This window comes from Balaenoptera ricei, chromosome 20 (genome assembly GCF_028023285.1).
Source record: "Balaenoptera ricei isolate mBalRic1 chromosome 20, mBalRic1.hap2, whole genome shotgun sequence".
Classification (NCBI taxonomy): Eukaryota; Metazoa; Chordata; class Mammalia; order Artiodactyla; family Balaenopteridae; genus Balaenoptera; species Balaenoptera ricei.
Window position 1 is genome coordinate 11606210 of NC_082658.1, and position 26673 is coordinate 11632882.

The window sequence follows — 26673 nt, forward strand, 5'->3', positions numbered from 1 at the left end:
AGTCCAGGAGCAGTGGCTGAAGCTGAGCCTGGATTTGGAGCTTGATTTTCGGTTGAAACCTTGAACGTTTTAACTTAGCTGCAGTCTCCATCTTAAGAATCCTGGTCTCGGGGCTTCCCTGGTGGCGCAGTGGTTGAGAATCTGCCTGCCAATGCAGGGGACACGGGTTCGAGCCCTGGTCTGGGAAGATCCCACATGCCGTGGAGCAACTAGGCCCGTGAGCCACAATTACTGAGCCTGCGCCTCTGGAGCCTGTGCTCCGCAACAAGAGAGGCCGCGATAATGAGAGGCCTGCGCACCACGATGAAGAGTGGCCCCCGCTCGCCGCAACTAGAGAAAGCCCTCGCACAGAAATGAAGACCCAACACAGCCATAAATAAATAAATAAATAAATAAATTGATTAATTAAAAAAAAAAAAAAGAATCCTGGTCTCGGGCTTCCCTGATGGCGCAGTGGTTAAGAATCTGCCTGCCAGAAGACCTAAATAGACAGTTCTCCAAAGAAGATATACAGATTGCCAACAAACACATGAAAGAATGCTCAACATCATTAATCATTAGAGAAATGCAAATCAAAACTACAATGAGATATCATCTCACACCGGTCAGAATGGCCATCATCAAAAAATCTACAAACAATAAATGCTGGAGAGGGTGTGGAGAAAAGGGAACACTCTTGCACTGTTGGTGGGAATGTAAATTGATACAGCCACTATGGAGAACAGTATGGAGGGTCCTTAAAAAACTAAAAATAGAACTACCATATGACCCAGCAATCCCACTACTGGGCATATACCCTGAGAAAACCATAATTCAAAAAGAGTCATGTACCAAAATGTTCATTGCAGCTCTATTTACAATAACCAGGACATGGAAGCAACCTAAGTGTCCATGATCGGATGAATGGATAAAGAAGATGTGGCACATATATACAATGGACTATTACTCAGCCATAAAAAGAAACGAAATGGAGTCATTTGTAGTGAGGTGGATGGAGTTAGAGTCTGTCATACAGAGTGAAGTAAGTCAGAAAGAGAAAAACAAATACAGTATGCTAACACATATATATGGAATCTAAGGGAAAAAAAAAAAAAGGTCATGAAGAACCTAGTGGCAAGACAGGAATAAAGACACAGACCTACTAGAGAATGGACTTGAGGATATGGGGAGGGGGAAGGTTAAGATGTGACAGAGAGAGTGGCATGGACATATATACACTACCAAACGTAAAATAGATAGCGGGTGGGAAGCAACCGCATAGCACAGGGAGATCAGCTCCGTGCTTTGTGACCACCTAGAGGTGTGGGATAAGGAGGGTGGGAGGGAGGGAGATGCAAGAGGGAAGAGATATGGGAACATATGTGTATGTGTAGCTGATTTACTTTGTTATAAAGTAGAAACTGGCACACCATTGTAAAGCAATTATACTCCAATAAAGATGTTAAAAAAAAAAAAAAAAGAATCTGCCTGCCAATGCAGGGGACACAGTTTCAAGCCCTGGTCCAGGAAGATCCCACATGCCACGGAGCAACTAAGCCCGTGTGCCACAGCTACTGAGCCTGCACTCTAGAGCCCGCGAGCCACAACTACTGAGCCCACGTGCCATAACTACTGAAGCCCACGCGCCTAGAGCCCATGCTCCACAACAAGAGAAGCCACCGCAATGAGAAGCCCACGCACCGCAACAAAGAGTAGCCCCCACTCGCCGCAACTAGAGAAAGCCTATGCGCAGCAACAAAGACCCAACACGGCCAAAAATAAAAATAAAATAAATTAATTAAAAAAAAAAAAAGAATCCTGGTCTCATCTGAGTCCCGTGGATACAGTGAGGAAGAGGTAAAAACATACATGAATTGTGGCTTGAGAATACAGGGTAACCCATGATTCTTTAGTTGAGAATTAGGAAGAATAATAGGTGACATTTATTGGGCACTTGCTATGTGCCAGGTACTGTGTTAAGTGCATTACATATATTAACTCTCTAGTCCTCCCTAGAGCCTTTCGAAGGGAGATGCTATTATTGTCCACATTCCAAAGACAGGGAAACCGAGGCTCCGGCAGGCAAGTAGCCAGCCCAGTGTCTGACTGCCCAGGCCTTGCCGAGTGGCCTGTCCCAGCATCGTGGCAGGAAGGGAAACGGCGTCCCATGGGGCCAGCGTGGGCAGAGAGGTCCAGGGCTGGCGGCAGCCTGTGCCTGCTGCTCGGTAGCTGTGATTAGAATTTACTCTGCTGTCAAGCTGTAATTGTACACATGTATTATGTTTCAAAGGAAAACTGTCAAAAGATACCAGTCTTGATTCAAAAAGTACCTTTGTTTCCAACATAAATATATTGTATCGGCTGCTTGAAGGTGAAAATCACTAATTCATTAACGCCTGCCAGTCACTGAGAAGATGAGTAATGATTCACTGGAAGCTAATTTGGAAATGAAGTGGGGAAAACAAAACCCCAAGAGATGGTGCAATGGAGAGAATGTGAGTAATTGGCGGAAATGTGGGAACGCTGAGGGGGAACAGAGTCACAGATCGTCCCCAGCCCCACAGCAGGCATCAATCAGCCTGGTCTTGGAGCGCCACCACCGGGGAGAGTGGCTGGGCGGGACCGGGCTTTTCTGCGCTCTGATCCTGCTCAGGTCGGAAGGGGAAGGAGGGCGGGTCCCCACACCCCTTACGGTCTCTCTGGCCTGTGCTGATCAGCCAGCGTGAAGGAGGCTTGTCTGGGAGGAAGCCATGGATGAGCTGCCCGGGGAGCATGAGAGGTTCCCAAGGCCTCCGTGGGGCACCTGCTCACAGTGCAGAGAGAGTCCATTTCCTTCTCAGTGGGACCAAATCCTGGCCTTTCGTCATCCCAGCAAAGGCTGCACAGGGCCGCTCGGGGCGTTTAAACATCTGCGGCACTCATTTCATCTCCTGGCGCCTGGTGCCCTCGGCGCCCTCCCGGTGTCCTGAAGAAAATGTGTCTGTGGGTCTCTAATGGATGCTGAATCCGTGAGATCTGGGGATGCAGATGGCAGTGCAGGCGGCTTTTCTTAATCGAGGACAGGCGTCAGGCGGTGAGAGGGGAAGGCCACTGGGGCCTCAGCGCGTGCCTACCAGTCACTCTCAGATTGGCCTTCCTTGTGGTGACATTGTCTCCTGAGTCTTGCTGGTGCCTCCGGGGACGCTTATTGCAGCAGGCCTGTGACGGAGAAGATAAGGCTGAGTCAGTGCCTCATCCCATTTCTGTCCCTATTGATGCTGGCACTGCTTCCCTCCTTTCTTAGTCTACTTCTCGTTAACCTGTCTCTGAGAGCTTGTTCAAGTCCAGCTCTGCAACACGATCCTCTCCCTTACAGCCCGGCAGTGGCCGCTGCTTCATTGGGTTGGGGTGGGGGGCAGTTACACGAAGCAGTGGTCCCTAGACCTGTCCCTCAATACAGGACTCAGAGCCCCACTGTCACCCATGTTGGCACAGGCCTTGGTGCGCCCGAGCTGTCAGAGGTGCATTGGCTCTTTGGTCCACACACCAGTCCAGGGAGTGACTATTGGCACCATCTCCATCTCAGACCCTGGAAACCAAGACGAGAGGAGGTTGAGTGTCTTGCTCAGTCACTTGTAAGTGACAAAGCCAGCTCCTGCCTGCTCCATCCGCCAAACCGCCTGGTCATTGTGCCGGGTTTTCTTTCCAGAGACAACACTTGCCCACGCTGATCTGAGCACGTCTTCTGAACTAGAAGCCAGTGAGTCACACGTGAGATGCCTACTTTTGAGAGGGGCATCTGAGATTCTAAGCTTAGACGCGCCTAGGAACCAGGCATCTCTTTCTTGGACTGTTCATTCATTCATTCAGCAAAGAGTTGGTGTGTGCCCTTGCATTCTTATCAGGAGAAGGAAACATGAAAACATAAATTAAAAAATATGAAATTACAAAGTGTGCTAGATGGAGCCATAACATGGTTACTGGTGCTTCTCTGATTGAGCAGCCTGGAAGGCCTGTCTCCTGGAGGGCGCTCCACCTGGCCGGAAGGAGCCGACCCCGCGAGGTGGGGGACAGCATCCCAACCGGGAGCCTCGCAGACTGAGTTGGGCACAAGTTTGGTGTGCTCCAAGTGCCGCCCTGGAAGGGCATTCGTAGGTCCGGTATTTAGAATTAACGCACTTAGAGGGTTCACAGTGGCCTCTCAAGTCTGACTCAAATCACTACGTCACACAGGGCAGCTGAGCACTTAGTAGCTTGGTTAGCACCTAAATAGGAGATGGAGCCAGATTGTTTCCAACTATAGTTGCTGGGTTGCTGTATGGGTATGCGGTGACGTTTACGCTTCCATGCCAGCCACCGGCAAGTGTTGGCGTGCCAGCGGTGTGTACCACACCAGGTGCTAGGGGGTGATGATGGGAGAAGACTAACAGTGTACGAGATGGTGTGTCCTCAAGAGCTTAAAAACTGATCAGGGGGCTCAGGTTCATATCTGTAGAACCATTAACAAGGAAGGCCTGAGCTCACTAGGCTGCAAGCCTCTTGGAGCTGAGATTGGACTGGACGCTCAGTAAGAGGTTGGTAAGAGGTTGGCCTCCTCTCCTGTGTGGACAGCGTGTAGTGGGCAGTCAGTGAATGTCTGTGAGTGGATAGTGGTCCAGAGAGGAGAGAGCCCTTGGCAAGCTGGAGATTCTGGGGCCAACTCCATGGAGGAGGACCCACGGGCTGGGCTTCACAGAGGAGGCAGTATTTGGATCAGTGGCAAGGAACACCGGCCATGCTTTGCTCTGTAAGTCTGTTAGCTGCAGCTTTCCACCAAAGGGAGCGGTAGTACAAAGCCTGATGGATGCGCTCTGTTTGCAAGATGGAGAATGGGTACAACTGGAAAGCCACAGGGAGGGTTGTCCCTCATCTTACCTGAAGAAGGTGGTCAGCTGGTCCTTTTGCAAGATCTGTAAGATTACTTCCATGAATGATGGCCCAGGTCAATTTGGTGTGCCATGTATCATGTCTTAGAGCTGTAAAGCTTTGCTTTTTACTACTGGGATCGCAGCCAGAATGCTCCTCCTTCTATTCCAGGTATAGCAGGAGTCAGTTTAGATGTGACAGCACCAACAACTCGCCTCACCATTGCACGATCTCATGATGGCACCATTCTTCTGCTACAACAAGGATGCGTTTAATAATTAACCATAGAAAGTAGAGCAAAATGATGCAAAAAGTTTTCAGGAATTCAGATCAACAGTAACGGTACTGTTATTAGAAGTAATGAGAGCTAAACTAAGAATTTGCTCATATTAAGAAAACTTTGAGGTGAACCCAATACTAGAATATAAAAAGGTCTTGACATGCTGAGTAGCTAAATGCAGATGATCAGAATTATGTATATAGATCTCACAGTGGTCCCCAGAAATCACATGTATAAGTATGGGATTTGGAAAATTTGATAGAACACTAGCCCCTGTGGAAAAAGTCAGTATTTTAGTAAACTGAACTTAATTTGGGTCAACTCTTCGAAATGACTGCTCCAGAAATAGAAAAATCTAGAGAAGGGAGGTGATAGACCCTGAGGGGATGGGGTGGGACATGGAGTGGGCGGCCATGTGAGAAGCACTTTAAGGAACTGGGATTTTGAGCCTGGAGCAGAGAAGGCTCTGGAATGACAGGTAACTGTTTTAGATAATGGAAGACTCATGAGATTCAGGTGAATTACATGTATCTGTCTGGTACCAAGAAGTGCTAGCGTCAGAGCTGCCGGGCGGGAGCTTCAGCGAAAGCGGTCTTGGTATCCCGAAGAACCGCCCGGTGGTCAAAACCCCCGAGACGAGCTGGGTAGCAGGGAGCGCACCCCAGGCAGAGTGAGGGCTGTGAGGGGCGAGGTGAACCAGGAGGTTGGTTGCACTGGAGACGATGTGTAAGGCCCCTCCGACCCAGGCAGCATGAGTTTTGGGGATGCCAGGAAAAGCAAGAAATAGATGACTTCCAAGTGGAAAAAAACTACTGGTTTATTAAGGGAAAGAAAGGAAAAATGGGAAGAGAGAAAATTTTACATCTACTAAGAAGTAGAATTTGGGGAATTCCCTGGCGGTCCAGTGGTTAGGACTCCGTGTTTTTACTTCTGAGGGCCCAGGTTCAATCCCTGGTCCGGGAACTAATATCCCGCAAGCCATGCGGCACAGCCAGAAAAAAGAAAAAAAAAAAAAAAGTAGAATTTTAGTGTAACAAAATTAAGTAGCTCGACAACAAACGATTCTCTCCAGCCTGCCTCATTGTTGGGTCAATGCAGAAAACATGACATTTTGAAAATAAAGTGGGTTTTGTAGTATCACTTATATATCCAATTAGGGCATTTGAGGGGGTTGTCTTTGTTGTACTTTTTCCAACAGCTTTATTGGGTGTAATTTACACACCACTTTAAGTGTACAACTCAATGGTTTTTAGTAAATCCCCTGATTTATGCAACTATCACCATAATCCAGTTTTAACACATTCCCATCACTCTAATAAGATCCCTTGTGCCCATTTATAGTTAATCCCATTGCTACCCCAGCTCCAGACAACCACTAATCTACTTTCTTTTCTGTATATTTGTCTTTTCTGGACATTCCATGTAAGTGGAATCAAACAATGGGGTCTTCTTTGTCTGGATTTTTTTTTTTTTTTTTTACTTAGCATAATATTTTCAGGGTTTATTGATATTATAGCATGTACCAGTATTTTATTCCTTTTTATTGTTGAATGGTATTCCATTTCTTTATTTATCCATATCATTGATCATCAGTCAATGGCTCTTAGGAGGAATGTTGCTATGAATACTCATGTACGAGCCTTTATATGGACATTTATTTTCATTTCTCCTGGGTGGATTCCTAGGAGTGGAATTGCTGGGTCATATGGTCAAATTTATGTTTAACTTCTAAGAAATTGCCAAATTATTTTCCAAAGTGGCTGTAGCATTTCACATTCCCATCAGCAGTGCCTGAGAGGTGGGTTTTTCCACATCCTCTCCACGTTTGTCATCGCCTGCTCCTTTGATTATAGCCATTCTTGTGAGTGTGGGGTTTTAATTTGAACTCACTAAGGCGCGCCATGTGGAGCACCTTTCCTGTGCTCATTTGCTGTCTATCTATCTTCTATGGCAAAGTGCCCGTTAACATCTTTACCCACACTTTCTCTGGGTTGTCTTCTGATTATTGAATTGTAAGTGGTCTTTATATATTTTGGATGTGAGTTCTTCTCAGATATATAATTTGGAATTATTTTCCCAAAGGCTACTTTACAAGTTACAAAAGTGAAAATGTGCTACATGTAACTTAGGTTGCTCAAAAAATTATCATGTTTGTTATATTAAACTTAGGGGTTGAGTTTATTTGGGCACTTCCAAAATTTCTGATTTAATTTGTTTTAGAACTTGTGGGGGGTTTGTAGCAAATAAATAGGAGCAGCTATAATTTCTGAGCCCTTACGATGTACCAGGTTTTGTGCGAACTTGTTAGGTGTTAACTTATTCCACTTTTCTAGTTCCTGTGGGGCTGCGTGGTACAGATGATGTGGCTGAGTCGCAGAGAGGTTAGGTAACCTGCCCAGAGTCACACAGTGAGAAGTGGCAGAGCCTGGAGGGTTCACACACAGGCCTCTCTGATTCCACCCCCTTATCTCTGTGCTGCGTGTAAACTGAAGGATCCCTTAACATTCTGCAAGTTCGTGTGTGGATGTTGAGAGGGAGGAAGGGTTCATTTTGGTTGGGGACATATCAGGAAAGGTCTTACAAGGGAGGTGGCATGAGTTTCATGAGTCTAAGTGTCTGGTCTCCGGGGCACCAGGTACCTGGGAGGAAGAGGAGCTCTCATGTCTATTTAATGCAGCCCTGCCAGGAAAACCTCAGAGGAAAATTATCCTGGAAGATCAAGAACAGCAAACGCAACCTGATTGTATTTGGAAACTATCGTTTCTGTGGTGTTTTAACAAATTGACAGGAAGAGACAGAATTTCCAGCAAGACTGCCGGCAGTCCTACTCAGCACGAGGTGTGGAGTAACCCTGGCATCCCATGGACTAGAAAGGTTAGGATCAATCTGTATGAAACACTTGGAGGCATTACGTCCAAGTCTGCTGCTGAGCAGGCCAGCTCCGCCCTCCAACAGCCCCACCCTCCCCCTCCCCTCCTCCCACCTTCTTTACCGAGAAGCTCCCTGTGAGGGTGCTTCAGTACATTCAAGCGGGGACACCTGGAGAGCACAGCCTGAAGGTAGGGGAGCATCTCAGGAGGGAAGTGCTCCTTGCCCGTCTGGACCAAGAGGGGTGCTCCCAGGAGCTCGTCTGGATTTCGCCTCTTCCCCTCATTTTAGAAACTGCCTTTTCCGAATGTTACAGGCTTTTTAGCAGCTTTTCAGAGTACTCTGCTTGGAGGAGACTTCTGCTTGGCTCCTGGGCCTATAGCTCTCAGTAAAGGGTCTGTCTGAAGATCAGCCTTGACACCAGGAAGCCCAAAGAAAATCAGGTTTTTTCAGGGAATGCTTAAAAAATAATCTTAGGTTCAGATTTATTTCTGTACTATTTAATAGAAAAGAACCTGTTTTCATTGTGTCGTAAACATATTGAATAAGCACGTGGGAAACTGCTCCTTCCCTCTCTTTGACCCCGTGTCTCTCTGGCTTTTGTTCGCAATCTCCAGAGGGACTCGTGCCAGTACTGGTGCTGTTGTTGGCTGGCTCCGCGAATGGGCAATAGTTTATCACTCTGTAATAAATTCAGTAAAAGGGAGATTATCTCCAGTATTGTTTTAACTCCTGCTCACCACTGAGCCTTGGAAATCATCACTCCTTTCCCCCCAGGATTTTAAGATACATTTTTCTACATTTGCTTCACAAGTAAAGATTGGCAGGCTTCTGTTCTGTGGGAGCTGTTAAAGGCAGAAGGAAAGGGATGTGAGGAACAGCAGAGCTGCACACATAAACCGTTCGATTTTAAGGCTCAGTACAGATTTTTAAAAAATCATTCGGAAACAAGCTGCCTGTGTGGCTTTTGAAAAATATCAGTCAGCTTATTCAGAGGTAGAATTATGTAATTTTCTAATCTCTCACATCTCTCAGGTGCTTTGTTCACCATCAAACTATTTTGATAGCCAGTATCTTCCAGGAGAAATTAACAAGAGCTTCATTTAAGTCAACATTTTTTTAAACTGCAGGTCATAGTTTATTAGTGCCTGTAAAATCAGTTTGGTGGGTCACAGCCTTGCATTAAAAAAAAGAGAAAAGGTTAGAAAATATCCTTGTTTTTCTAGCAACATGAATGCTCTCTGGCCCTATTGTTTGAATGTGTACATTTACATATGATTGTGTATATGTGTATATCAGGTCACCATGCAAAATGCATTTCTTACTAGGAGTTGTGATCAAAAAAGTCTGAGAGCCTCTTATGTTCCCTGAGGACCTGGACATACTGGCTCCCTAATGGTCCAACCTCGAGTTGTCAGTGCTCTTAATATGTAGCTCGTCTTTTCCTATTGATTGTCCCTGTTGACGCAAATAATCAGTAAACAATCTATAATAAAGGATAGAAGAGAGTTTTATTTGAGCCAAACTGAGGGCTGTAGTCCAGGACAGCCTCTCAGTAGCTCTGAGGAGCTGCTCTGGAGAAGCATGGTTTTCAGCACAGTTTTATATCCTGTCAGAACAAAGAATATACACCAAACATGACAGAGGTACATCCCTTCAAGCTTTCAAAAGAGACAGATTAGCAGCTACACTGCAAGGCAGCATGACCTTGGCATCTGAGAAGGGAACTTATCTTTGAAGGGGAACTAGCATGGGTGTCATAGGAAGGGAGGCATTTATCCCTGTTTTCAAGTGGAAATTCTTCTGGATACTCTGCATTTTTTTTTTTTTTTTTTTTTGGCCATGCCGCATAGCTTACAGAATCTTAGTTGCCCGAGCAGGGCTTGAACCCGGGCCCCAGCAATGAAAGTGCCGAGTCCTAACCACTGGACCCCTAGGGAATTCCCTGGATATTGCATTCTTTTCTTTAGTGGTTAAAGCAGTTGTACAATGTATGATAAACAGGCTATAAGACAGGCTGTTCTAGTTAACATAAACTTCAGGCCAAATCATGTATAAGCCAGAATGACTTACCCATACCTCAGTATGTGAAAATTTCTTCCATCATCCTGAATGCCTGTTGTGCCCTCAGCCTAATGCCATGTTATGGTTTCCTATAACCTGCCACATTTTTAATTAAACGTTTGCTGATACATATACCTCAACTTCCTCTTCTCTTCTTGTTCAAGAAGTAATTTTGACAATTTATTGTCATTTTACTTTAAATTAAAAGCCCATTCCCATTTTGACCACATGCTTTGTCCTTCAGAACTGCAGAAGGACACATTAGCCGTGACTGATTTCCCCTTCCTGGTAGAATGAATTGAACCTTTTGTCACCAAGAAATGTCACTCTTCATCTCTGGTAATGCCTTTGCCAGAGTCCACTTTGTAGGATAGTAGCGTACCCATACAGCTGTCATTTGGTTAGTGTTTGTAGAGTGTGTCTTTTCATATGTATATACATAATGTGTGTGTACATAATTTTATGTATGATATGTAAATAATTTTATATATATTTAAGCAGGTATCTTTATATATATTTCTATAGCTTTATATATTTAAGGTGTATCTGTTTTTAGCAGGATATAGTTGACTTTTCTGTTTTTAAATCTAGACTAAAATTTTTTGATTTTATTTTTTATAAATGTATTTATTTATTTATTTATTTATTTATTTATTTATTTATTTATTTTTGGCTGTGTTGGGTCTTTGTTGATGCACGCGGGCTTCCTCTAGTTGCAGCGAGCGGGGGCTACTCTTCGTTGCAGTGCACAGGCTTCTCATTGCGGTGGCTCCTCTTGTTGCAGAGCACGGGCTCTATGCGCGCAGGCTTCAGTAGTTGTGGCACACGGGCTCTAGAGCACAGGCTCAGTAGTGGTGGCGCACGGGCTTAGTTGCTCCATGGCATGTGGGATCTTCCCGGACCAGGGCTCGAACCCGTGTCCCCTGCATTGGCAGGTGGATTCTTAACCACTGAGCCACCAGAGACATCCCCAAAATTGGTGACTTTAATTGAAGTATCAAGTCTTTTTATAGTTGGTATAATAATTGACATATTTGAGTTTAAATCTACCACCCTGTTTCTTTTTTGTTTTTTCCCCCATTTCTTTTTTACACCTTCCTTTTTTTCTCCTGCATTGCCATCTTTTAGATTGATTAACAGTTTTACTACCCTTCCTCCCCTTCTTTTGGCTTGTTAATAACTATGTGTTCTTTTCCTACACTCGAGTGGCTACCCAGAGCCATGGTCTCCTTGTGTTTTCTGTTAAAGGCCAGGCAGTGAACACTTAAGCCTCTGTGAGCCACATAAAGCCTCTGTTGTTTATTCTTCTTTATCTTCTGTTACAGCCCTTTAAAATTATAAGGCTTGTTATTAGCTTTCAAGCCATACAAAAAATAGGCTGCTGGCTGGATTTGGCCCGAGGGCCATAGTTTTGGCAACCCCCGGCTTATTAAAGTCTAATATAAATTAGTACTTTTACCACTTTCCAGGTGATGGCAAGGACCTTAGAACAATTAACTTCGTTTACTCACTTCCTTAATTGTATACAATTACTGTCATATATTTTAACTCTCCATATATTATCATCTCCATAAACATTATTAATATTCTATAGAGTTAATACTTATTTTTACCCACATATTTACATCTTCTATTGTCTTTCATTCCTTCCTGCACCTCAGAGCTTCCATCTGAGATCATTTTTCTTTATTCCCTTTAGTGCAGGTTTGCCAGTGAAAAGTTATATTTTTATTGTTTGAAAATGCTGTAATTTCCCCTTCATTTGTTTTTACATTTTTTAAAAATTATTTATTTATTTTTGGCTGCATTGGGTCTTTGCTGCTGCACGCAGGCTTTCTCTAGTTGTGGCGAGTGGGGGCTACTCTTTGTCGCAGTGCGCGGGCTTCTTATTGCAGTGGCTTCTCTTGTGCAGCACAAGCTCTAGGTGCGTGGGCTCCAGTAGTTGTGGTGCGCGGGCTCAGTAGTTGTGGCTCGCAGTCTCAGTGGTTGTGGCTCACGGGCTTAGTTGCTCCACAGCATGTGGGATCTTCCCAGACCCGGGCTCAAACCCATGTCCCCAGCATTGGCAGGTGGATTCTTAACCACTGCGCCACCAGGGAAGCCCTTGTTTTTACATTTTTAAATTGACATTGTTGAAATATAGCTTACATTCAATAAAATGAACTCACTTTAAGTATATAGTTTGATGAGTCTTGACAGCTTTATACACCCATGGGACCACCATCACACTCAAAATATGTCCTGAAAGTTCCCTTGTACCTCATCCCAGTTAATCCCCCACCCTAGCCCCCAGACCCAAACAACCATTGATCTGCTTTTTCTCATACATTAGATTTATCTTTTCTAGAGCTTCAGATAAATAGAAGATGATACTGTATTCTTTTGTGTCTGAAGAATGGAATGGCTGGGTGGTGTGACAGGTGTGTGTTTAACTTTATCAGAAACTTCCCAGCTCAGCATTCGCCCCAGTCATGTGTGAGTGGCCAGATGTTCTGCATCCACGTTGATACTTGGTGTTCTTAGTCTCTTTAATCTTAGCTGTCTAATGGGTGTGTGATGCTGTGTCCTGAGGCTTTAACTAGCATTTGCCTAGTGACTAATGGTGCTAAGTGGCTCTTCATGTGCTATTGGCCATTAATTTATATTCTTTAATAAAATGTATATTCACGTCTCTTGCCAACTTTTTAATTGTGTTGTTTGTCTTCAAGAGACCTTTACATATTTTGGATATAAATCATTGTCAGATCTACATCTTGTGAATATTTTTGGTCAGTCTGACTTTTGTTTTCATTTTCACAACAATCTCCTAAAGACCAGGAGTTTTTCATTTGGATAAAATCCGACCTAATAGTTTTTTCTTTTATGATTTATACTTTTGTGCCCCACCTAAGAAATCTTTGTGTACCCCAGGGTAGTGAAGATTTTCTCCTAAAACTGTTATAGTTTTAACTTTTATGTTTAAGTTTATTGTCCGCTTCAAGTTAACTTTTATACATGACGTGCAGTGAGTCAAGGGTCAGTTTTTTCTGTATGGATGTACATTTGTTCCCACACCATCATGGAAATAAAGTCTTTTTCCCATTAAATTACTTTGGTACCTTTGACAAAAATCATTTGAATGTAATTGTGTAGTCCTTTTGCTTTGTCCTATGACATAGATCTCTATGTCTATCCTTATGCCAGAACCACACTGTCTTGATCATTGTAGCTTTACTGGAAATCTGTTCCCTTTCAAAATGGTTTTGGCTATTCTAGCTCCTTGCATTTCCATGTCAATTTTAGAATCAGCTCATCAGTTTCTAACAAGCCTGCTGGGATTTGTACTGTGATTGCGTTGCATGTGTAGACCAATTTGAGGAGAATTCTTGTCTTAACAATACTGAGTCTTCTGCCATTAGCGTGGTGTGTCTCCCCAGTTAAGTCTTTTAAAAATTTATTGCAGCAATACTTTGTAGTTTGTTGTTGTTGTTTACTTTTCATTTTAATCCCATGAATTCAGCAAATGGCATCAAACATCTCTGACTGTGACAAATGCAGTATAAAGTGAAGTTCTCTGTTGAGGGGAGTGGTCAGAGCTGTTCAAGGGGATTCCGACGGGATACATCTTACAACGAGGAAGTCAGGGACAGATGCTTCGAGGTCACTGTGTGAGAGCAGTGGAGATCCTCAGGCCTCTGCCTGGTTCTGGTCAGAGGTCTGGTCAGTGAGATCAGGATTGGGTGTCCAGAGAGAAGCTTTCAGTCAACAGTGCATGTCACATGCCCAGGAGGACATTAACCCCCATCATGTAGTGATGCTGGACCAGATCTTCCTCTTTTGTTGCTGACTGTTGTATTTAGTTTCTGGAATTTTAAGTACTGCAGAGAAGTGACGGAGGCTGCAGGCATCTGCTGGACATTGAGGCATTTCACCTGTATCACCATCATTACTGGACATTCTTGTTGTAGTTCACTGGGTATCCTCCCAACAGTTCTTTCTTTTCTTTTTTCTTTGGCCTCACTGCACAGCTTGTGGGATCTTAGTTCCCTGACAAGGGACCTTTCTTGAGAGTCAGTTTATTGTTAGAGCTGTATGTGCATCTACCTGAGTACCTACTATATATCAGCCATTGTGCTTCACGTACATCATCTCATTTAACTTAATCCAAAAAAGTGGGTCCTTATTGGCGTTTTCAAGGGATGGAGCATAAAAGAAGTAGAGTCATACAATAGTAAGTAAAAGTTCAAGAACCAAACCCAAACTTTATAGCTCCAAACTTGTGTTTTTAACTGTGGTATATTCCATTCTACCCTTTTCTAGTTCTTGGAGTCCTCAGTCTAATTTAGATATTTATTCATGGTTTTTCTGTAGCACTAAGTGGGTTCATCTACCATGATCATTATCACATACTGACTTAGTTGTCTTGATGCTTTGTAGTTTTAACTGTATATATTTTGCAAATAGTTTGTTAAATTAATTTCAGTTTTTATATTGTTCAATGATAGCATGTAGAAATGCATTTGATTTTTGTATAATAGCCTCATTTTTCTAACTATGCTAAACTCACTAATTAGTTCTGATACCTGTTTTATAGATTCCTTAAGATCTTCTATGTATATAATTGTGTCATCTGCAAATAAATACAATTTTACTTCTTCCTTTCATACCTTTATGTCTTTAATTCCTTTTTCTTGCTTTACTGCACTGGCTAATGCCTCCACTACAAAATTAAATAGAAGTGATGAAACTGGGCCTCCAAGCTGTGATCCTAATTAAGGATCAGTTAGGGGAAAACATTTTATCTTATATCACTAAGGGTAATGTGAGTTGTGAATTTTTCATAGATATCCTTTATCAGGTTGAGGAAGTTGTCTTTTGTATATAGTAGTTTCCTGAGAGTTTTTATCATGAACAGGTGTTGAAATTTATCAAATGCTTTTTCTACATCTGTTAAGATAATAATTTATTCTCCTTTGTTCTGTTAATAGTTTCATTACATTATTGATGTTCAAATGTTAAACAAACCTTGCATTCCTGTGATTAACCCCATTTGATCATGGTGTATTACCCTTTGATATACTGCTGGATTTGACTTACTAATGTTTTATTAAAGATTTATGCACCTGTATTCTGAGGGGTAATGATTTTCTCTATAATCCAGTGGGGTGCAGCCACACCCTCTCCAGCAAGATCTAAGTCTTAGCCTTGGGTGGGGCCTCTTCCAAATTTGCTCCTTCTTTGGGTGTACTCCCTGAGCTGAAGAGGAAGTAGCTACTCCCTACAGATACCAATCCTGTCTTTTTTAGAGTTCTTTTTGTCCTTCTTAGTAGTTAGTTAATCTCCATATTTTAGTTAAAGCATTTAATATTAAATTTTCTCTGCTTAATTTACTGGCATGGTTTTTGTCTCCTGACGAGACCCTTGCTAATACATGTTCCCTTGAAAGTTATATGCATTTATTCCTCTGACTATTTTTAGGAAGTTCTCTTTGTCTTGGATTTTGGCGGTTTTATTTTGATGTGCCTATGTGGGCATTACTTGTATTTGTCCTGCTTTATGACTATAGCATTTCTTCAACCTGAGTGCTATAGACTGAATTATGGCCCCCAGGAAGAGCGTCCTCACCAGAACCTGACCATGCTGGCACCCTGATCTTGGACTTGTAGTCTCCAGAACTGTGAAGAAATAAATTTCAGTTGGTTAAGCCACCCAGTCTATGGTATTTTGTTACGACAGCCTGAGCTCACTAGACACTGTGCCTTGATGTCTTTCATCAGTTGTAGAAAATTCTGAGCCATCGTATTTTTTTTTTAAAGAGTGACTCCTTTTTTGCATTATTTAAATGCTTTTTTAAAATTTATTTATTTAAATATTTATTTATTTATTTAGGCTGTGCCAGGGCTTAGTTGAGGCATGCGGAATCTTCGTTGCGGCATGCAGGATCTTTAGTTGCGGCATGTGGACTCCTAGTTGCGGCATGGGGACTTTTAGTTGCGGCGTGCATGCAGGATCTCATTCCCCAACCAGGAATCGAACCCGGGCCCCCTGCATTGGGAGTGTGGAGCCCACCCACTGGACCACCAGGGAAGTCCCTGAGCCATTGTGTTTTTGAATATTGCTTCTATTCCATTTTCTCTTTTGGGGATGCCAGTATGTACATCTTAGGTCTTTTCACAATAGCCACTGTTTCTTATGTATTTTTTTCTTATGTCCCAATCTCTTGTCTCTTTTGCTTAATTTTGAGTATTTTTTTTTTCTGAACTGTCTTCCATATCTCTCTTCAGTGTTGTCTGATCTGCTGTTCAGCCCATCTATTGAGTTTTTAAATTTAATATACTGTATTGTTAAGTTCTTGAGGTTCCCGGATTTCCAGAGTTTATTTTATAGTTTCCAGTTCTCTGCCAGAGTTTTCCTTCCTGTGCATTAATTCTCTGAACATATTAAGTAAAATTATTTTGAAGTTGGTGTCTGATATTGCCAATATCTGAATCCTGTGTCCATCTCTTTCTCTTGTCAGTTGTTTTTCTTGGTTTTAAACCTAGAAATGCCTGGCGGTGTTTTGTTTGTTTGGAGTTTTTTTGAGGTATAGTTGATTTACAATATTATATTATTTTCAGGTGTACAACATAGTGATTCAAAATTATTATCGATTATATTCCATTTATATTTATTATAAATGCTTGGTTATTTTTTACTGAATGTTGCAAATTGAAAATGGAAATTGTACAGAAATCTGGGATGATTTGAGGCTGTGAGGTCTGTGTTATTTCTAGTTCATCCTTTGCACCCAGCTCCAAGACTGGGGGTTTTACCTGAGCTCCATCTCCTTGGTGGGCCCTCAGTTTTTGTTCTCCAGCCTGTGAGTCTGCCAAGCTCAGCTTAGGCTCTCTGCCTCTCAGAGTTGCCAGGTAACTCTGGGACAAATGGAGCCCCAGGTGCCAGCTCAAGCCTGGGGCTTTTCTCTCTCAGGTTTTGGCGCCACGATTCCCCACAGCCTTGCCAGCCTTCCATTGCCTTCAAAAAGATTTACACACACACACACACACACACACACACACACACACAGCCTTTCTGGTTGTTCTCAGTGGGAGAATGATCTGAGTCACCTCACCTGCCATTGCCAGGAGGTCTTCTAAACCCTAAGAGAGTAATTGAACCGTGCGCCCCAGGCTTTGCAGATGTAATTTAGGGCCCGGCTGACTCAGCACTAAGATAGCATCCCAGTGGCTGCACAGTTGAGTGTCTCTGGGTGAGTGTTGAGAGCGGAGTGCATCGTCCACAGGCTTTCTGCATTTAAACAAGTGTGGCTACATTTCCAACCAGGCTTTCTTACTGCGTGTTTCTCATTTCCTTCTTCCTGACTACTCAGACGTAGTCCTGCAGTCCAGTTAAAGGGGGACTCTTCTGTAAAACTGCAAACCATTCAGGCTGCAAACAAACCATATCACACTTTATAAACTGCAGGTTCCATACACACTGAAATGGACTTGGATGATCATCACTTGAAATCTGTGAATGGCTAGAAAAAAGCCATTGTGTAATAGGAAATACAGATAATATTAGTGTTGAATTGTACACAATTTTAAATAAAGAGACATTAGAAAGAAGTCTTATAGAGATGTGGCTTGGTCCAGTTGAGCAGAATGTCAGCATATGAAGAAATATGTCCCAAAATGTACTATCTAGGACAGAAGTTCCCAACCTTCATTTATGTCAAGTAGTTTTCTTTTCCCACTCAGCTGAATTTTTAGAATGATTGAGATTGTGTGTGTCCGCGCACGCACACATCTGGTTTCAGTATAGCATTAACTGATTGAGAAAATGTACCTGCACACATATTCAGGGACTCCTTTTGGTGACATCATGAGCACTGTCCCTTACCCCGCAGGTTGAGAACCCTGGTCTAGTTTATCTGGCTTTGTCTAATCAAATATCTAACCAGTATATACGGACCTGGATATTCGAAAGTATTATTTTTTTTAAAAATTGCTGGGGATTTCCCTGGTGGTCCAGTGGGTAAGACTCCACGCTCCCAATGCAGGGGGCCCAGGGTTCGATCCCTGTTTGGGGAACAAATCCCACATGCATGCCGCAACTAAGAGTTTGCATGCCGCCACTAAGAATCCGCATGCAGCAACTAAAAAAAGATCCCACATGCCACAACAAAGAACCCGCGTGCTACAACTAAGACCTGGCACAGCTAAAATATAAATAAATGAATGAATGAATGAATTTTTTTTAAATTGCTGGGTTTGCCTCCCCATTTTCTTAGTCACAGAGCATTTCTAAGTAATGAATTATTTGCATTAAGTAAATGAATTAGCCCAAAGTTCTCTGCACCATCATTTTCATAAAGCCATTTAAAGCAGACAGAGTAAAAGTGCATCCTCCTTTATTTGAACTGAATATGAGATGATGTAAATTCATAAAACATGAAGTTTTCAAATGTTTTCCCTTTTCGGGTAAACTTGCTTGGCTTCCCTCTTATTAAAAAAAAGTTTCATTTTTCTTTATTATGCAAGTAGCGTGTTTTCAGCATATATATTATTAAATACAGATAAGCAAAAAGAATTAAAATCATCCATAATCTCCACCATGCCAAGATAATTGTTGTTACTACTTCGGTGCAGACCCTCCCAGACTTTTTTCCTAAGTGTATTGGTGGATGTTTTTAATAAAAATGTAGCATGTCTTTTCATATTGTTATTTCAGTGCATTTAAAATTATTTGATTTTGTGCATAAAGAGATATCTGAAGGAATGGTCACCAAAATGTTTCTACTGGTTCTTAGATGGTGAAATTTGGGATGATTTGTGTTATCTTCTTATCACTTGAGTATTTTTAGTGAGTTTGTGTCATTTTCTTGGAAACCATAGTTTTTCATTTAGCATTTTATTTACACAGAGCTGTGATCATGCAGCAAGAATCCATCCACTCACTCATCAAATATGTATCTGTTATGCATTAGATGCTATGTGTGAACAGTAGGTTAGCACGAGGAAGCACGTGGGCCTGCCGTCCAAGAGCCCCGAGCCTAGTGGGAGACGTAGCCCGGGCACCAGCTGTCATTTACGGAATTCTGTGGGGGCCTCAGAGCAGAACCTGAAAGCCTGGGGGGACCCCTGGGCCAGGGAGGCAGGAGGGCGTCTGCGCAGGTCTGGAGGCACGTGAGCTGTTTGAGGAGGACAAGTTCCGTGTAGCTAGACATCGGCGTGTTGGCAAGAGAGGAAGCTGGGGAGACACAGAAAGTTACGAACGGAGGTGAGGACAGGCAGGGTGAGACATCTACCCCAGACCACGGTGCTGGCTGGTTGATGGGGGCAGACACAGAGACAAGGGACACAAGCTTATTGGGGAGAAGCACGGGAGGGAGGCGAAGAAGTCGCGGCCATGATGCTGAGCTGCGGAGCACAGGCCGCCTGTGGAGGCCCCGCACTTCTGGCCCGGGGATCATCAGCTGGGGCCAGCCTGACGGCTGAGACGGGCTCGTCTCCCAGCTGCACGGTGTACCTGACCATACTCCTCCCGCTGAGCAGCCGGCCCCTCTTGGGGGGTCTGGGCGGTGCCCCTCCATGTCAGTCCCTCCACCACACGGGGTTCAGGGAGCTGCTGGCCAAGTGGGAGCAAATGTTCTTAAGTAGGGAAGTAACATGAGTCAGATGTGTGGGCTGTGAGCTCGTGCATGTGCTCAGCACTCCACCAGAATCTGTGAAGAGACTGATTTACATCAAGGAAAGTAAGTCATTGCCTACAAGGAATTTATTACCTAGTTACACAGATAATTAACATGCATGGAGCAACACTGAATAAATAAAAAGAAAAGTAAGCAGTCGGTGGGCTGCCAAAGAAATCCCGAGGGAGATGCAGTTGAAAAGGACCTGAGCAAAGGCTGTTGTGGTCAAGACATCTTCATGGACAGGGAAGTTGGGCTTCGCTTGTGAAGACTGAGCCAGAACCAGCCCAAGGCAGGTGGGAGGCTGTTCCAAGTGGGCAAATGAGAGGAGACTGAGTTTGATATTTTTGTCCAACTGCGAGGTAATGGACCCAACCAGGGGGAACTAGTTTCAAAGTTTATTGTGTCAAGTTGATGGCTTTGAAGCCAAGTGGAAACTTTCTACCCAACTCCACTGGCAGTGTTTTCTCCCTTGCTCCTCGGAGGCCTCGCAGTGGCCCATCGGGGGAGGCGTGGGCCACTGGGAAGCTTGTGGCTCCCAGCCCCCACCCCTCCAGCCAGAGGAACTCTGCTTTCCTTTATTCCAAGTGAGATTTTGTTGAAATAGAGGGAACTATTTGAAACCACTGCAGCAGTAGGCAGAGAACCCTGTAGATTTTTGAACAAAGGTATACCGGGGGCCGTCACCCTGCCTAGTATGAATTGGATCAAGAAGGCCATTGAGGATACCTTTGCAGTGGGAGTGGTTACCAAAAAACAGTGGAAGAGGTGCCTTGCAAGAAGCAGGAAACACGAGCTACACTTGGGGAAGAGATGAGTGGGCCCTGTCTCTGAGGGTTCGAGCTCTGATGGAAGAGAATCCACGGGGACTCTTGGAGCGAGGACACATGCTACAGGGGAGAAGAAGATGGCAGTAATGAGGATGAGCTTGATTTTAGACATGTTAAATTTGAGCTGTGAAGACAGCAAGCAAGGGGTGAAGGCAGACACCTCAGGTTGGGTCATCTTGTAAGATCCAGAAACAGAGTCGCCATTGCTGGAGTCAGGCTCCACACAGTGGGCAGTGCTGGAAGCTGTAGGTGAACCCAGATGTCGGGGGAGGTGAGAATAAATCCAACGGCAGACAGCGGTGATGAGGAGTTTGAGGAGGTGGCATGCATTTTCCAAGGAAGTGTCTGCTGGCTCTCTGCTGCATCTTCTTTGGAAGTGCTATCCACTTTATTTTGGTCCCCATTTTGCATATGAGGTTAACCTGGGTGACTCAGAGCAGAGAAACAAGACGCCAGAAGTTACCCAGACATGCACAGCTGGGACTAGAGTTCGTTTTTCTCATCTCCCAATTCCATGATCTGTTCCTAAACTATAGCTTTTTGTGCTTTTCACATAGAAGTTAGTCCTTGATTAACACTGTGGGTTTAAATTTTAAAAGAACCACCTTGATTATTAATGAAATTGGGGGGAGGGTTAGGTGAAAGAAACTTGTGTAACGAAATGTGTCCTGAGCTTGACACTGTGCTGTGCCTTTCTTCGTGGCCCTGCATCGCTGACCCAGATGGCTTCCAGAGCGGGTTGGGTTTTGACGTCCTTAGGATCAACTACAGAAAGGAAAATGGAAACAAGTAGTTTCTGAAGTGACTTAATTCTTTTTTTTTTTTTTTTTTTTGAAGTGACTTAATTCTAAATGACGTGAAAAGGGAGGGAAGTGGGACTCACTTCCACCTTTGTCATCCCAGGCTGCCAAATGCAGATGGGTCTTGCAATGATTGGTTGATTAATCACTTTGAATGGTTCCCAGGTCTGTCTGAAATCCGTCGGGCAGATGGCTTGGTCTGTGGTTTCATGATGAGCTTTAGTGAAAGATATCAGTAGAATTTTCAGGAGATCATAGTGGGAGTCTTAGTTTTGCATTTATCTGCCAGCGATCGTCACAAGATGAGGATTTTAAAAACACCTAAATGCACACTGACCTCCGCCTGACAAGGAGTGGCCTCTGTTCCCTCCGATGGCTCGGCCGCAGTGCCGGCAGCAGGGCGGGGAGTCTCAGGAGCATCTCCTCACCGCTGGGGAGGCAGCGGCCTTTCCCAAGGGTCAAACCCCAAGGAGCCAGCCGGGGCTGTGTTGCTTCACCTGACTCAAGGGGCACTGCACACACCCATGATGCGCTTGGTCCAGGTTTGGAAATAGACCTCAGCAGACCCTCCTTCCTCCAAGAACGCCGTCCTGTCACCACCAGCTGCCAGGGCGAGAGGCGGGTGAGTGGGCAGAGGCGTGGCAGCCAATGCTGACTGCGTGCAGATGTGAAGACAAGGAGACTGTCGCCACTGCCTCACTGCGGGGCTTTCCTCCTGGTCGGCTCTCCTTGCACGTGTTGTGTATAATTATGATGGCACGATATTTGTCCCGCTTCTTTACTTAAGGTTACAAAGCAGTCTTTTCCTCATATCATTAAAATATTCATAAACAACAGTTTAATAGCTTGTAGTTATTTCATTGTGGTTGTTCCATAATTAATCATTTCTCTATTATTGGTCACATAGGTAGTTTCTGACTTTTCACTGTTATAAATAAAACACTGCAAAACATACCTTGTTTCCACATTCTTCGTTTCTGGTTCAAGATTGATTCTTGGGAGCAGACTTACTGAGGAAAGGATACAGATGTTTTCTGTCCTTCGTGTGTCTGTCCTTTCCAGAAGGATTGTGCCAGCTCATACACCCAAGGCATCGTATGTGAGTGGCCGCAAATTGAGCATCACTCAAAAGAGTGTCGCCCGGTTGTCTGTCGCGTTTTTTCTTCCTGTGCTCGAATTTCCCCACGGGGGCCGGGGAAGCAAGCCCAGCTCCCCTCACACGCCCCACTGGGAGGCCTGTGATGCTGCTGGCCCACCTCTCACATCCTCACCGCTGGCATTTTCAGTCCAGCGATGCTGCGCCCAGGACTACGTGTGAATTTAAGAGGTGGAATCTAGGCCTGACTAGGTCTGTTTTGATGTTGAACAGGTGAAGGATTGTGTGGTGAAGAGCTGGGCCCACAGAGGTCTTCCTGTTGCCCTCGGCTTCTGGGAGGTGACCCGTGTCCTGCCCGACAGGAGTGTCTTGATTAGGGTGTGGGGCCCGTCCACTTGGAGGCTGAGAGCAAGGCTGTGGGGGGCTCCAGGGCCCCGGGGGCCTGCCTGGTCAGCAGAGCTCTGTGCCTGCTGTCACACGGGGGTGCTGGAGGGGCCCACCCGCTGCTCCTGTGCAGATGGGGAAGGGAAGAAAGTGAAGTGGAGGCTGAGTTTTAAGATGTGAGGTTAGACGTACAGGAGTCTCAAAGATCACGGCGAGGCAAGGAGGTCCTCCTGGCGTGGCCGAGCCTCCCCCCAACCCCCGTCTGACGCGTCATCGTCCCCTTACCCCTTCTCTCCCCACCGCCTCCTGCCTGTGTCACCTGTTTCCATCTCCGTGACCGTTTCGTGTTCCCTAGGATCCCCGGGCGGCTGAACGACAGGAGGACCCCCCTGGGCGAGCTGAACTGGATCTTCACGGCCATCACGGACACCATCGCGTGGAACGTGCTTCCTCGGGGTGAGGCTGCCCGGCCGTGGGCTGGCGGGAAGGCTGCTGCCCCGGAGTCAGGAGACTCTGGCGCTGGCGTGTGAGAGAAGTCGAATGGGAGGACTGAGTTCCCCTCAGTGAAGAAACCTGAGGGGGTGGGCGGGAGAAGGCAGGGGCCCCGAAGGTTCTGCGAGGATGAAGTGAATCGCGCGTCAGGTCGAGAGCAGTGCTGCAGGGCGAGTTCAGAGAAGCGTCTGCTCGGGTCCTTAGTGTTTTCAGGGCAGATTCAGGGCTCATCTGCCTTCCTAGTCACACACCATCCATATTTCTTAAAACCCAATTACTACTATAGTATAAGACACGTTCATGTTTTTCTGTGACCGGTTGGTTGGGTTCTGCTGTTTGTTCACATTACGTGTGTCATGTAGGTGCTGCCAGTGGAGAATGTGCATGTCAGTTCCAACCTGCTTGTTGCAACTTCTGGTAGAAGGACAGTATATTTGTATATTTGGCTTTAAATGCTGGACGTGAGTCACTGAAGTCACCTTTTTATCTTTTCTCTGCCCTCAGATCTCTTCCAGAAGCTCTTCAGACAGGACCTGTTGGTGGCTAGTCTGTTTCGAAATTTTTTATTGGCGGAAAGGATCATGAGGTCGTATAACTGCACCCCCGTCAGCAGCCCACGCCTGCCCCCCACGTACATGCACGCCATGTGGTAAGTGTCTCTCCCCAGACCAGCATCAGGTTCTCTAAGGAGCATGGTTTTCCCGTTTCTGCGATAGTCCAAGTGTAAGGGAATTATCTGAACAAAATAGCAAGACGTGGCTCCAAACGTGGAGGCCTGAGTGGTGTACACAAGTTAATAAGGTCGACCCTCAGCTCTGCCTGAGTCCCCTGCAGAAGTGCAGGTGCCTCTAAGGGTCATCCAGGGCTGAGCGGGACCAGTGCCTACAGAGGCCCTGCAGTTCATAGCTCGGGGCGGAGAGGGCCTGCGGGTGAGTTTCTGACTCTGTAGGGATTGGTATTGAGGAAAGAAACTGCCAGCTGAATTCCTGAAGTGTATCCAAGATTGCTCCAGAGAATTAAAACTGTTGGGTTCATGACCAGTTAATTTGCATGCTTATTTCACACATATACACATGCTGTCACACACACACACCCACGAGTGTGATCTTTGTGATGCTTGTATGTTGATTATAAATTTCCTTCAAAACTGGATTACTGGGACTTCCCTGGTGGTCCAGTGGTTAAGACTCTGTGCTTCCAGTGCAGGGGGCCTGGGTTCAATCCCTGGTCAGGGAACTAGATCCCGCATGCTGCAACTAAGAGCCCACATGCCGTAACTAAAGATCCCACATGCTGCAACGAAGATCCCGCATACCAAACTAAGACCCGGCGCGGCCAAATAGATAAATAGATATTTAAAAAAAAAAAAAAAAAAACTGGATTACTGCTCCTTACACTACTGCTAGTAGTAAGTACAGTATGATAACAGCAGTAATAATGGAAATTGTTTTGAATCTAGACATTATATCTGAAGGCGTTTGGTTTCTTCCTGTTTCCTTGCTTTTGTGACACAAGCAGAATTTGAGGAAGTACTAAAATGGGGCAGTAACAAAGGAAAATGTGTCTTAGTTATATCCAGAGAGAAATCCTAATACAAAATATTTAAAAAGAGTAATTCATTTAAGTTTAGCCCTAAAAACCATTCTATGGTGTATTTTCATGGTCAGGTTTATTTTGGGTAGTGATTTTTTTTTTTTTTAGTATGTGCATGACCACTTTCCCCCAACTCTGTAAACCCAGAGAACTAAGAAGAAGATGGTAAACTCACCTCCTCTCATCCACTCAAGGAAAATCAGGAATTAACATTCTTATCTGTGAGATAAATCAAGATGCACTATGCTGGCCAAGCACCAGACTATGAACAGAAATCAAGTTAAAACATGCCTCATCCATATCCTTTGGAAGAGCTTATAGAATAAACTAGAGAACAAGTTACGGAGAAACAGAGAAATAGGAGTAGACCGCACGAAGAGTCTCTGTGCAGCAGTTTAGATCCTGTGTGAACAGAGTGGCAGGACAGCAGGCGCAGTTTCCTTCACTCCATGAAGATTAGAACTGGGGAGGTGGGGTTGAAAAGCCTCTCTAATGCTTAGGATAAATAATTCGAAAGAAAACCCACATTTCTGAAGGAGGAGATCCTCAAAACAGCCTTATCCTTTAAGTAAAGTGATGCCTTAAATTCTATTTTTTTCTGAACCAGGTTTTTATAAAACATCTATTATTAAAAAGGAAAGAAAAAGAAAAAAGATCTGAACAGGGTCAGTGCTGCGACTAGTCATGGATGGAACACTAGTTAAGCCACAGGAAAAGGGCATCACACCAGCTGCCCAGTGTGAACAGCCTCCTGGGTGACTGGGGCCACTGGCCAAGCAATTCCCCCCAGGAGGAGGAAATACAGGGTGGACGCGAGGCGCCAGCTTTTAGCGAGAAGCGGCCTATGTCCTTCCCTCCATCTGCCCACCCCACCAAGTCCATGGGACAGTCTTCCTTTTTGTGCATGTTTCTCTGGATATAAAACTGCCTCCTCTAAGATGTGCTCAGCTGCAAAGAGTAAAAAAGAACGTGTTGTCCCGGAGAAGAGAGTAAGGAGCACAGCCTGAGCAGAGAGCAGACAGAACAGACAGGGAAGATGACAGCAGGAGAAGGGGACCCAGGGAGGAAGCACGCAGAGATGGCCGGTGCGGAACAGTCACACCTGTCTCTCTTCATCATCCCACAGATCTTTCTCTAGTATTGCCTCTTAGAACATTTCTGAATTCTGGGATTTGTATAAGTGCTGTTTAATATAAGGTCCAAAGTCTAACAGCAGCGTCTCATAATCCCTCCCGTCTCTGTTACTGATACCTTTCCATGCCCTCCTCTAAAACTAGGAATATGGCCCTCTTGCCTGCGAGTTTAGCTCTCTCATAAAACAGATCCTCATTTGTATTTATTTGTTGTACAGATAAACGTGAGCTAACACAGCAACCCACAGAGACCCAGATAAACATGTGGAAAGCCTCCCGGGTATCCCGGGGCGCGTGCAATTGCTAGCAGTCATACATGCACCTTTGGGGTCTTTCTACTTCCCTGGTTCCAACCTCCCTGCGCATTCCAGGGCCCCTCTGCAGCTGATATGCACCCTGAAGACTTGAGTACAATCTAGTCCCTCCATCCTGCAAAGCGCACTGTCTGTGGCCTGATACCCTCCCCGCTCCCTTTTAGGCGAATCCTGGTTGTTGCACGTTGGGTTCTTTGGGAAGCGGACTCAGAGGTGGGGGTCAGCATTAGGATGCTGTGAGGGAGGGCTCTGGGGATCACAGCCCTGGACAGGGAGGCGGCCTGACCCCTGACCCAGCCTGGAC

At 44.9% G+C, this 26673-nt stretch overlaps 1 protein-coding gene across 5 annotated transcripts in view; it reads left to right on the top strand.

Moving 5' to 3' along the window:
• Nucleotides 1–26673, top strand: part of RPTOR (regulatory associated protein of MTOR complex 1) — a 344195-nt gene that overhangs the window by 224776 nt on the left and 92746 nt on the right. For all 5 annotated transcript variants that reach the window (XM_059906939.1, XM_059906941.1, XM_059906940.1 and 2 more), the window contains exons 8-9: nt 23193–23293; nt 23834–23978. In XM_059906939.1, the coding sequence (XP_059762922.1) occupies nt 23193–23293; nt 23834–23978 (246 nt within the window). The remainder of the gene's footprint in view (nt 1–23192; nt 23294–23833; nt 23979–26673) is intronic.